We start from the raw sequence: 12,979 nt of genomic DNA on the forward strand, positions 1-12,979 counted from the left end.
GCTCAGAGTTAATCTGTTTATCTGAAATTTTTGTCACCATTGTTGAGGATCATACGTAGAATCTTGATGTCTGTGTGAGTGAGTCTACATGAATAATTGTCTGAATAATTTCTGCACAATGATAAAAACATCAAATGTGAAAATATCAAAACAGGACAGGATTTTATGTGGTATTATAGGGCTACAATAAAATGAAAGGAATCCAATATTCAGAGATCAGTGAATAAGACCACTCTGTATGATGAAGTTATCAACAAATTTATTTTCATAATAAATGTGCTTTAGAAACACACAGTTACAACAATTGGAGAAAAATTAAAGTTAGTGTCAAGGGTCAGGAGCCCAACTAAAGCAAGCGCTTATACCTCCATAACGCTGACTTCAAACTTTATTATTTTCAATAAAACATCAACACCTCATTAAGAAGTTTTGTATGAAAGAAATAAAGTCAGAGTGGTTTATAATAAGTGAAGATGCTGAGATCTAGAGAGATCTGTTAGGGGCGGTTTCCCGGACAGGGTTTAAATTAAGCCAGGATAGGCCTTGATCCAGAATAGTTCATTGTGGTTTAAAAAATGTCTTTCTGAAACACAGCTTAAGTACAGATTACTAAAACGACTACGGAGTCTTAAAATAAACCAGATTCATTTAAAACCAACTGTGCAAATCTGAATTAGCATGAGAGAGGTTGCCTGTAAAACATGGAATGAACCAAGAAAAGCTTAAAATTGCATGGAACTGAAGCAAATCCAAGGAAAACAATGGCAGCAGAAAATCACTGCAATCCCCCAATATTAATTAATACCATGAAATTCTCTCAAAATAAAAATATATTATTGAATAAAAATGTATTACATTGAACACCTGAAATGTTATTTTCAGTAAAATCCGTCACATTTGTGCGTAAACAACACAACTGTGACACCCAATTGAACAATAAATACAAATAAATATTTGGAGGAAAAATACTTGAACAAGATTCAGCGCACTAAACATTTTCATTCTTCTTTTCTTTGAAGCTTAAGATGAAAAAATTATAAAGGTGACTATAATGAAATTGACACTTCCTGTCACTCATAAAAATTATTTTAAATTATTTGTATTCATTAGCTCAGTTGCACAATATGATGATGTATATGAATATATGAGATGATACAAGCTTTTTGAGACAATACAAACTTAAATACATGATTGGATTACAAATGTAAATCAGCAGATGGTAAAAGCAGTGTTTGTTAAGTATGTTCAGTTACAAGTGAGAATAAAAACACAAGTCAGAAATTCCTTCATCCAATATCCTATTTCATGCACGTCTCCATAAACAATATAGGCTATATATAAAGTTGTTCTTAAAAATATATAGTTTACTTGCTTGCTATTGAATTAATTGATTGTTTCATTGAAAGTGTCTTGCCTAAAAAGTTTTTAATTATGCTTATCTCATTCTTTTGCAACATATTCGTTATCAGACACATGCACATTTTGCCATTGCTTGCAACTGCACGACTTCCTAACAAGGGTTCAATATAAATATTGCTGTAACTTCCTCACTCTTAGCAGAAGCAGATACTGTACATCAAGTTATCCTGCTACAATGAAGCAATCAGCCCTTCATTTCACTGGGGTCAAATTTTTCCTTCTTTTCATCCTTATACAAGGAGCCTTGTCAAGGAATCTTCCATCATGGGTGAGATGACAACTTGCAAATTTACTTGCAAAATCTACTCTTGAAGTCCATCTAAAATGTATTTTACTTGGTTGAGATAAAACGAATATGACTAATTTTCTGGATGTCCATAACAAGCATTATTGGTACGCTATAATGATTAAGAGATCAGCAAATCTGTTTTCTTCTGTGTTTCTTTCAGTTTGCAACAGTCAAAACAGATATGAAAATTAACTTACTAGTAATGCTCATTATTAAATGTGTTTATGATTTTTTAAAGATTTTTTTCCCCCCCTCAGCCTGTTGCCTCCTTATCCGTGGAAGAAGAGGATATGCCGAATGCAGTGATGGATAGTGAGGTGATGTATCTCTCTTCTGTGTCTAGCCATTTCAGTTAATATCATACCCTTAGATAATAGTTCTAGGAACGTCCCGAATGTTCTGTAAAGGTTCAGAATCGTCATCACCTTTAGAGAACTTTTAGGGAACGTTGCGCAAGATCAGTATTGAAAATTAATAATAATAATAATAATATTAATAAAAATTAATTAGGGCACCGATGGTGTGAGAACCCAACAGGAAGTGAGATATTATTTTGTTTTTTATTATTATTATTATTTTTGCCATTTCCGTCCCCCTAAAGTCATATAAGGCAGGAGTTCCCAAACTTTTCAGCCCACGACCCCCAAAATAACGATGACAGTGACTCGCGACCCCCACTATCCTCGGAGGTGGTTAATGAGTTGTGCACAAAGGCGCACACGCACTAACGCATGTTTCACACATAGGCCTACCCTGTTTGCAGTGCGCATTTTTTTCTGTGCCCATATTAACGGATTTCACACTGCACGCGGATGCGGTCCGGCAGTGCGTTCCAGGAGCGGTGCGTCTGCAGCAGTGCAGCGATCATTTACGCGCCGAGTCTATTTTTGCTGTGCTGCACAGCGCTGAATTAAAACGACAGCGCACTGTTCGCATTAAAATAAACATGTATTGACGCGAAAAAACTAGTAATTTCACCATAGATTCATATAGTTCAAAGTCTCTGTTACACAGTTTAAACACGGCATTTTTGCCTCGGGTAAAGCAAGGAAAATAACACCTTACCAGGCATTTAGGTGAACAAGGAGACATAAACAATAGCACTCGTCTCTTCGTGAAGGTGGAAAAACAGTTCTTTATGACCTGAGGGATTTATTGTAAAAAGATTTAAAAGGAAAGAAAAGACGAGAGTCGCCTGTTTTTGTCTATTTTAAGTTTTTTTTTATAAAAAAAAAACGTTTTTGATTTTAACATAAAGCTTACGTTAAAATGTTTTGCCACTTGCGTAAGCAACATAATATATAAATCTAAAGTATTACTTCAGATAAATATAAAGTATGATATGAATAAACGTTTAAATATAGTGCGTTTAAACGTGACATCTATGAAATATAGTGTAGGCCTATACAAAGAGAATCGCTGTGCTGACAAGCCATATTCAGTAACAACTTTTGGATTTGAAATAAAAATAAGTAAATGTTGTGTTTGTGATACACAGCCATGGAGCAGTTGCGCACTGCAAACGCGGCATATGTGAAGCGCGTGCTTCTCCGCTCTCCTCCGCCGGCCTCCCTGCGTTGTCTTTTTTGATCGATATTAACCAACGTTTCATTTCGACACATGTCTGAATGTTTAACATGTTGCAGTAAACTGACCTGCTGCAGCTGATGCTGTTGCTACTATGTCATTAATCTGTCGTAATCACCTCAGGAGTCACGGCCGAGGAAAGGAAACTCGAAAGGTTGATGGCTTTTTTTTTATTTGCATGGTTTTTGTTTTTAATTTAACTACTATTTTTAGTATTTTGTGACAATTATTGATAGAATATACTCTTTCTAATCGTTTAATTATTATTATTATTATTTTTTTTTTTTTTTTTATTTCTGGAAATCATCTCGCGACCCCTCCCTCACTGTCTCGCGACCCCCCCGGTGGGTCGCGACCCCGACTTTGGGAACCACTGATATAAGGAACCTTGAACTGCACCACTTTCATTACCAAAAGAGGACATTTTAGGAACATCCCGAATGTTCTGTAAAGGTTCAGAATCGTCATCACCTTTAGAGAACTTTTAGGGAACGTTGCGCAAGGTCCTGAGAACGCTTCGTGGGTAGATTGTAAAAAAAAGTTTGGCATTGTATGCCTGAGTTACAAAAGCTTCCTGTTTTATAGCGAAACATCGAATTCTGTCAGGCCGTCAGACACGTCCTTCAGCGAAAACTTTAGATCTTCGCAATTTAACGTCGCCAAGGACTTTAGATTAGACTGACCAAATATGATGTTGATCTGATTAATGCTCTAGGAGGATCTGGAAAATCTGTAAGTTCAGAGACGGTCACAATGTGGAGTTCTTTAACGCTATTGATGCACCTCGCGCTTCTCCGGGCAGGCTACGCGTCAGTTTACTTTCTGAGATAACGCTGACATCTAGCGGTTGTGTTTTATACAGATATTTTTAAAGATTTTTTTTCCCCCTCAGCCTGTTGCCTCCTTATCCGTGGAAGATGAGGAAATACCGAGTGCAGAGAAGGATCGTGAGGTGATGTATCTCTCTTCTGTGTCTAGCCATTTTAGTTAATATCATACCCTTAGATAATAGTTCTAGGAACGTCCCGAATGTTCTGTAAAGGTTCAGAATCGTCATCACCTTTAGAGAACGTTCAGGGAACGTTGCGCAATGTCCTGAGAACGCTTCGTGGGTAGATTGTAAAAAAAAAGTTACTGAGATAACGCTGACATCTAGCGGTTGTGTTTTATACACAATTTTTTAAAGATTTTTTTCCCCCCTCAGCCTTTTAGCTCCTTATCCGTGGAAGAAGAGGATATACCGAATGCAGTGATGGATAGTGAGGTGATGTATCTCTCTTCTGTGTCTAGCCATTTCAGTTAATATCATACCCTTAGATAATAGTTTTAGGAACGTCCCGAATGTTCTGTAAAGGTTCAGAATCGTCATCACCTTTAGAGAACGTTCAGGGAACGTTGCGCAATGTCCTGAGAACGCTTCGTGGGTAGATTGTAAAAAAAAGTTACTGAGATAACGCTGACATCTAGCGGTTGTGTTTTATACACAATTTTTTTAAAGATTTTTTTTTCCCCTCAGCCTTTTAGCTCCTTATCCGTGGAAGAAGAGGATATACCGAATGCAGTGATGGATAGTGAGGTGATGTATCTCTCTTCTGTGTCTAGCCATTTCATTTAATGTCATACCCTTAGATAATTATCTCACTTTTTATGTTTGGAGTACTTCTGGTAAATGATTGATCCAAGCTAGTGTGTTCTGAGTTTAAAAGCAGGAGGAACAAAGCTTTTGATTTCTCTGATTTAATTACTATAGGCAACCGACGACATGGATCTGTCAGGATCCGATAATGACGTTGATGTGGAAGAGATCGTCACAGTAAAACCTGAAGAACCACCGGTAATTTAAATCTTTCTCTCCCCTTTGATATTATCAAACAAATATGTTTAGGTGAAATAAATTAATCTTGTGTATTTCTTTTTTTTCTGTAGATATCTTTAGAGATGAAAGACTAATCAAAGTCCAAGACTAATAAAACTTGTGAACATGATTCTCACACTGCCTGCCTGTACTAAACATTTTTGGTTTTACATTGGAATAAATGTTGGACATACTGTTGAATTTTGTAGAATTAATATCCAAATGACAATTACTAATAGAAATCAAAATGTTAGGAGCAAAACTATTTGAGATTAAATTATATTCATTGTCTAATTTCTCTTGTTTTCAAATTCAGAGTGTCACTGAAAAATAAAATGGAGTGACAATGCCAGTTTTGAAGAGTGTTTTTTCCCACTTCCTCTGTGATGTTTTCTCTCATAGACCTCTATAGTGCAGACTACTGGGGGATTTGAGAAATAAAGCTACAAGCTGGTCGGCGCAACTTCTCTTGCTTTATTATTATTATTATTATTATTATTTTACTAGCATGTCATTTTCATAGTTTTATTTGAATATTTTTGTTGATATTTTTGTTGAATTAAAAGTTAATCAACGTTTAAGTCATCTTAACTACCTCCAAATACATGCTGTTAAACAGGGGCGTTGAGAAGTAGGCTATGCAAGATCAGTATTGAAAATTAATAATAATAATAATAATAATATTAATAAAAATTAATTAGGGCACCGATGGTGTGAGAACCCAACAGGAAGTGAGATATTATTTTGTTTTTTATTATTATTATTATTTTTGCAGTTTTTGCCATTTCCGTCCCCCTAAAGTCATATAAGGAACCTTGAACTGCAGCACTTTCGTTACCAAAAGAGGACGTTTTAGGAACATCCCGAATGTTCTGTAAAGGTTCAGAATCGTCATCACCTTTAGAGAACTTTTAGGGAACGTTGCGCAAGGTCCTGAGAACGCTTCGTGGGTAGATTGTAAAAAAAAGTTTGGCATTGTATGCCTGAGTTACAAAAGCTTCCTGTTTTATGGCGAAACATCGAATTCTGTCAGGCCGTCAGACACGTCCTTCAGCGAAAACTTTAGATCTTCACAATTTAACGTCGCCAAGGACTTTAGATTAGACTGACCAAATATGATGTTGATCTGATTAAAGCTCTAGGAGGATCTGGAAATCTGTAAGTTCAGAGACGGTCACAATGTGGAGTTCTTTAACGCTATTGATGCACCTCGCGCTTCTCCGGGCAGGCTACGCGTCAGTTTACTTTCTGAGATAATGCTGACATTTAGCGGTTGGTTTTATACAGTCTGTGGTTTAAAGTTTAAATATATATATATATATATATATATATATATATATATATATATATATATATATATATATATATATCCCATCAAAATTCGGCAAAATCTTGGAGTAATCCTTGACCACAATGCAAAGACAACAGGAAAATCAGGCCCTTTCTAACACAACATGCAACACAACTTCTCGTCCAGGCCCTGGTCATTTCTAGGCTTGATTACTGCAATGCTCTTCTGGCTGGACTGCCATCATGCACCACCGAGCCTCTACAAATGATTCAGAATGCTGCAGCACGTCTCGTCTTTAATGAGCCCAAAAGAGCCCACGTTCAAGGCACTGATGCTTGCTTACAGATCTACCACAGACTCAGCACCCTCCTACTTCCTCTCACTCTAGTCTAACGAGTCTACATCACTACCAGAAGCCTGCGATCACTAAATGAGCAAAGGCTCTTGGTACATCACAGAGAGGCACAAAATCGCTCTCCAGAACATTTTCGTTCACTGTTCCTTGCTGGTGGAATGATCTTCCTGCCTTCATCCAGAATGCAGAATCCCTGACTATATTCAAAAGACAGCTGAAAACTCATCTCTTTCATGAGCACTTATCCTCATCCTAAAGAAAAAAGAAAAGAAAAAAAATTCCAATACCTATCCTTTCATTTTAATCACCTTTAATCCCTCTCTTTAATCTTCCTCTTGTAAGTTGCTTTGAATAAAAGCGTCTGCCAAATGTGTGTGTGTGTGTGTGTGTGTATATATATATATATATATATATATATATATATATATATATATATATATATATATATATATATATATATATATTACAGTATAATATATAATATATATGTAATATATGTATATATATGTAATATATATACAGGTCTAACAGTAAACGACAACAATAATATTAAATAAAATTTAAATAACAAACTTGTGCATGATAATGAGCATTACCCAAGCAAAACCTCCTTCTGATTTATTATGTACCCAGACTAGGAATCAAACAGCGACATCCAGCGGTTGATACGAGTTATTGTTCCTCCAGTTTTACGTGTAGCTCAAACAGGAAGTGGTCCTGTTCACGTGTGTTTGTGTTGTTCTGTTTTGCCGCCCTGAAGCAAACTCACTTTACTTAGACGAGCTGTCAACTTTTAATCATTTCTGATGTAAGCAACGGAGACAAATTATGTCTTCCGATACTTCCACTGTTGGAGGGATTCAGGGTTATCTCCTGAAGCTTCATTCATTCCTTGGAGACACAGAGAATAGGAATGCTGCTATAGTCTGCCATGACATTATTGGAGACTTGGGCCAGGAATGCATGATAACTAAGAATGAGAATGAATTGGGTAAGACTTTTTTTTATGCAAAAAGCATTGCGTTGTGTTTATACAAAATGCAAAAACAAATGTTTTTATTCAGTGCTTTTATGCCTCTATATTTGATACTTATAAGCAATCAGATTACAGTGGCACATGGAGCAGAATGACTGACAGAGATCTGTAAATCGTAATTTTATCAAGGCTATAATTTAGTTATCTAGGATGAGCAGCTGCATGCACATTAACTCGCATTAAGATGTCCACAAATGTTATTAATGTCCACAAGTATATCAGCATATATAGAAAAATATGTATGTATTTGTCCAGGCAAGGCATGATAATTTTTTGCAATGAAATATTTGAGTTAGTCCACCAACAAGTTCACAATACAGTCACTGGTAGCCCTGAACATAGGCGATAAATTGTTCAGTCTTATGGCAGAAGGCTAATAGTCTTCAGTTCATTCACTTCTCAACTACCACCTCTAGTGGTTCAAGGCCAATCCAGATGACCAAGCCTGCCTTTTTAATGATCCTGATGACAATTAATCTCGAAATATGTTCTAATGATTACATTTCAATTTCAGTTTTACAGACATCTTTGCTTTTTGCAAAAGAAGAGGGATTGCTTAGCTTTCTCCGAAAGTCTCTCTCTAATGAAACGGTAAGAGGTGTTTACAGGCAATTCTAATAAAGATATATGTCAGGAAGATTTATCATATTTAATTAAAACATTATTATAAAGATTTTGATGATTCATTTGTCTACAGCTGCGGGATACAAGAGTGGAGATTCTCAATTTTTTGGGGGCATTTCTACAGAGAATGTCAGTCACTGTCCGAGGATGGGAGAAGAACTATGCTGTCGACCTTAAGGTACTTTCAACCAGCAGTTGGCAAATTTCTTTCTGGTTTGAAGTCACATTTTAATGTGTATTTTAAAGGTTGACTAATTATATGTGTCACCTTTGTGCCACTAATTTGCTTTATTTTGGCTCATCTGAGTATTTTTCCTCTGCATGGATAGGACATCTGTATGGTTGTCTACACAAAGGACAAAGCTGCAAAGTGCCGAAGCCCTGCTTTAGATCTCCTAATCAAAGTGAGTTCTTTAGACACACTGTTGACCTAGTGTATGCTGATACCCAGACATGGAAACTTGTTAGTCATTAAAAAACTCGCTTGAGACTGGAAGCCAGCTGAATTGAGATCTGCAAGGAGAACAATTTTCTTTGAATATCACAATACAATGGAGCATTTAGCTAATTCTCACTTTTTGACTCTTGAGAATTGTGAACATCTCTGTGCCAATGACATAGTTAGATATTTATATACAGTGTTAACAAATTTCAAAAATCTCTCTAGATACTGTATCTCACGAAAGACTCCAGCATCACCCAGGATCTCAAAGTTGGGGATATGTTCAACAAATTTTTCGGAGAGTTAAGTCAGAAGAGTAAGATTCCCGACACAGGCAAGTGAAGATACCATAAAAACATTAGGCTTATTGTCTCTGTTTAAATTTTCTTATGTAGCCAAAATATGCTGGCATTGCAAATTGTTATTTTAACAAGACTGATTATGATATATTTTTAGTTGCATGTCAGAATACAAACAAACAAACATGTTAAAACATATGCATTATTGACTACCAACAGTGCTGGGTTACATTTATGAACTTCTTGGAGTGCTGGGTGAAGTGCACCCCAGTGAGATGGTCAACAACTCTGAAAAACTCTACAAGGCCTACCTGGGTGAACTGAAAGGACAGGTAAAGGTGTCCCATCCGGACGTATGTATGGATATGTGCTTTTATATGCGTGTATAAAATGTACAAGTTCTGAATCATTGGTTTTCAGATGACATCTACTACAAAGGAGCCGAAACTTCCTCTTGTTGCTGGCTGCCTGAAAGGAATCACCGCTCTGATGGTGAACTTCACCAAATCAATGGAAGAAGGTGGGTGTGTGTTTGTGTAAATTTACCGTCCTGCGCTGGTCCTAACCTAATTAGATGAATATGCTCACTGTTTTTCTTCAAACAGACCCGGTTACGTCAAAAGAGATCTTTAATTATGCGTTAAAGGCGATTTGTCCACAGGTAGGATTAATTAAGATTGTTAAATTGGCAATACAATTTAAAGCTGAATTGTTATTTTAAGCCTTTTGTGTAGTACATGTGCAACTCAGTTTTCCAATAGGAGCTCCCAATAAATGCACTTCTTCCTTCCTTATGTCTCTAGACTGATATGAAAAGATATGCAGTCATCTTTGGTGAGTGGAATTAGATATCATCATGTATTTTCAAAACTTACTGCCAATGTTGAACTCATTCCTTGTCTGTTTTTGACTCTTGACAGCCGGTCTGAAACTGTTTGCTAAGCACTCAAGCCAGTTTGGCAACTGTCTCATGGATCATTACATGTCTATCTTTGATGTCATGTCCAAACTTTGTGGACATATAAATGGAGAGCTGAAAAAGAGTAGTTACACAGCACTAGAGTCTTTCCTAAAACAGGTATTTTCTATTTATTGATTATTCAATGAAAAAATAGTTTCAGAGTAGTTTTTTATTTGTTGAGAGATGTTCAGCTTGTTTTATGATGACGTGATCTTTTCAAACTCTTCCTCTCATTGCTGTAAAGGTGGCCACTCTTGTGGCAGAGAACATTGAGTTGCACAAAAGCAAGCTGAAGTTCTTCATGCAGAAGTTCTGTGCTATCATCAGGACCATGGAATCCACTAATAAAGAACTGTCCATTGCTATCAGAGGATACGGCCTGTTTGCTGCGGTTGGTATCTGGACATTTTATTAGAATAGTAAGAATAGTCTATAATTAATGTGTCTCAGCAAGTCCAAGTTTTTTTTTAATATTCAGCAAAATATATTTGTTTGGTATTGCTGGGTCTATTTGTTCTTTTTTTCTCCTTTTGGAATAATTAATTGTTAGTATTTCAGGCTAAAATGGATGAAGATTCTCTGACTGTGTTCTGTGTTTGTTTGCCCTTAGCCATGTAAGGTGGTGTGCCCTCAGGATGTAGATCTGATGTATACAGAGCTCATTCAGCGGTGCAAGCAGATGTACCTGACTGAGTCTGACCGGGATGATGACAATGTCTACCAGCTGCCAAGCTTCCTCGACTCCATAGCTAGTGTTCTGATACACCTTGACCGGGTAAGATACATCCTTTTCTGTGAGCTGCAAATCACAATTTAGATGATTTTATCTAGCATTGCTTTATCTAATCCATCAAACGAGTTGGTAAATTGGCATTTTAACTCAATATTCAGTATTTAGGTTCATTTTTAGTCCTCTGCTTAATGTGGCTACAATTTAGGATCACAAAATTACTAGGCTGCTCGATTATGGCAAAAATCCTACGAAAGCTTGCCACCATGAAGGAAAGGAAGCAGAATGCGGCAGTGGCACGATAATCCATTTTACCTTGATTTTCTTGTTTTCATAATCATTGGAAGCCGAAATTGAAAATTAATTTCGATTAATTGCAAAGTGTGCCATGTCATTGAGTCAAATGAACATATGCATTATTTTATATTTGTTACCAGTCGTAGCTCTTTTGTAAGTGCAGATGGGTCAGTGGCCCACCAAAATATTCATCCAAAACATAGACCTCAATATAAACTGAATCAGTAATAAATTGTAAATGTGTTCAGCATTCTGCATCAAATATTTTTTTCAGATTTTCTAGACTATTTTAAAGGTCCCGTTTTTCGTGGTTTTTTGAAGCTTTGATTGGGTTTATAGTGTGCAATATAACGTGTTCATGTTTCGCGTGTAAAAAAACACAGTATTTTTCACATCATTTACTTATCTGTATACCGCTGTTTCCACTGTCATAAAACCGGGCTGATGACTTCCTTGTTCTATGAAGTCCCTCCTTCAGAAATACGTAACGAGTTCTGATTGTGCCAGCGGTTCCTGTGTTGTGATTCGACAGCAGCTTAGCGAACCTTGCCCGGAAAGGTCACGCCTCTTACCATAACGTGGAGATGCACGCGCTCAGTGTTATTGTAAACATGTCTTTAATTTTACCCTATCAATTTGAGCCGGAATCAGACCCGGTGATTGGACTGCGGGATGAAAATAACAGCGTTTCGACGACATGGCGACAAACACACTCTACAAACGCAACTCTTGTGTATTCCTGTGGGCGGAGGTTAGTCAAAAAACTGTTTTAGTGACGTCATTAAAGAAGGAAGTAGAGGGATGTAGTCCAAACTGGCCGTTCGATGTAGGCGACTTCTGTTAAATAAAATATTTGAACTTTGCATTGAACTTTGAGCTTTAACATTTTACAGATTTTATTTATACTCTAACAACAACATTACACACTAACTAAAGTTTGAAACATGGGATCACGAAGAACGGGACCTTTAAGTCATAAAGTGAGCAGGATATATTAAAATTTAACGTGTGGGTTCAGCAGACATGTATTATGATTTTAAGCGTGGCAGTGGGTGCCTGAGCCACAATTTTTCAATGTAAATCTGTGGTGAAAAATGGAGAGCCATTGGGGTAGCTTTAAGACTGCCCCGCCTATTTTCATGTTACCTTATGTAAACCTCGCTCCAGACCGACACTATATCAGTTCACTTGGTAGCACTTTATTTTACAGTCCTGTTCCCCATGTACATACTGTGTACTTATTATTGTAATTGCAATAACTGGGTAATAACTAGGTACTAACCCTGAACCTACCCCTAAACTTAACCCTAACCCAGGTAGTTACCTTATATTACCCAGTACTTTCTTAGGTAAGTACACTGTAAGTACATGTAAGTGCACGTACTGTAAAATAAAGTGCAACCATTCACTTCAGCTGTTTATATTAGTCTGCATCATGTCTGTTCTTCCTATGTGGAGTAGCATATTAAATTATGATAGTGTAAATCCTTTAGTTTAAACATGCTCATGTGAATTTGCCTTTATATAGATATGTTGTGATTGTTTTATGTTTGAGAATAGACATGACTTTCTTTTCCCCACCAGAATTCCTCCACAACTTGTAATTATTTTAAAACAACATTAGGTGGCAATAAATATTACATTAAGGCAATTCTACTTAAAGCCTGTCAGTCAATATTAGTGCGCCACCTTCAGGCTGAATATGGACATTAGACCCAAAATTGTTCGCAATGTGTTCACCGTTTAGAACATAAAGCTTCAAAATGTTTATTGTAATCTAGTGCTAAGACCCAG

At 36.7% G+C, this 12,979-nt stretch overlaps 1 protein-coding gene across 1 annotated transcript in view; it reads left to right on the forward strand.

Moving 5' to 3' along the window:
• The first annotated feature begins 7,493 nt into the window (after positions 1-7,493).
• prkdc (protein kinase, DNA-activated, catalytic subunit) overlaps positions 7,494-12,979 on the forward strand; it is a 35,827-nt gene continuing 30,341 nt past the window's right edge. Inside the window, exons 1-12 of the mRNA XM_048184740.1 lie at positions 7,494-7,787; positions 8,347-8,423; positions 8,530-8,634; positions 8,786-8,860; positions 9,124-9,232; positions 9,417-9,529; positions 9,618-9,717; positions 9,803-9,858; positions 10,001-10,031; positions 10,118-10,275; positions 10,403-10,549; positions 10,769-10,933. Of these exons, the coding sequence (XP_048040697.1) occupies positions 7,625-7,787; positions 8,347-8,423; positions 8,530-8,634; positions 8,786-8,860; positions 9,124-9,232; positions 9,417-9,529; positions 9,618-9,717; positions 9,803-9,858; positions 10,001-10,031; positions 10,118-10,275; positions 10,403-10,549; positions 10,769-10,933 (1,299 nt within the window). The 5' untranslated portion in view covers positions 7,494-7,624. The remainder of the gene's footprint in view (positions 7,788-8,346; positions 8,424-8,529; positions 8,635-8,785; positions 8,861-9,123; positions 9,233-9,416; positions 9,530-9,617; positions 9,718-9,802; positions 9,859-10,000; positions 10,032-10,117; positions 10,276-10,402; positions 10,550-10,768; positions 10,934-12,979) is intronic.

The sequence above is a fragment of the Megalobrama amblycephala genome, linkage group LG3 (genome assembly GCF_018812025.1).
Source record: "Megalobrama amblycephala isolate DHTTF-2021 linkage group LG3, ASM1881202v1, whole genome shotgun sequence".
Lineage (NCBI taxonomy): Eukaryota > Metazoa > Chordata > Actinopteri > Cypriniformes > Xenocyprididae > Megalobrama > Megalobrama amblycephala.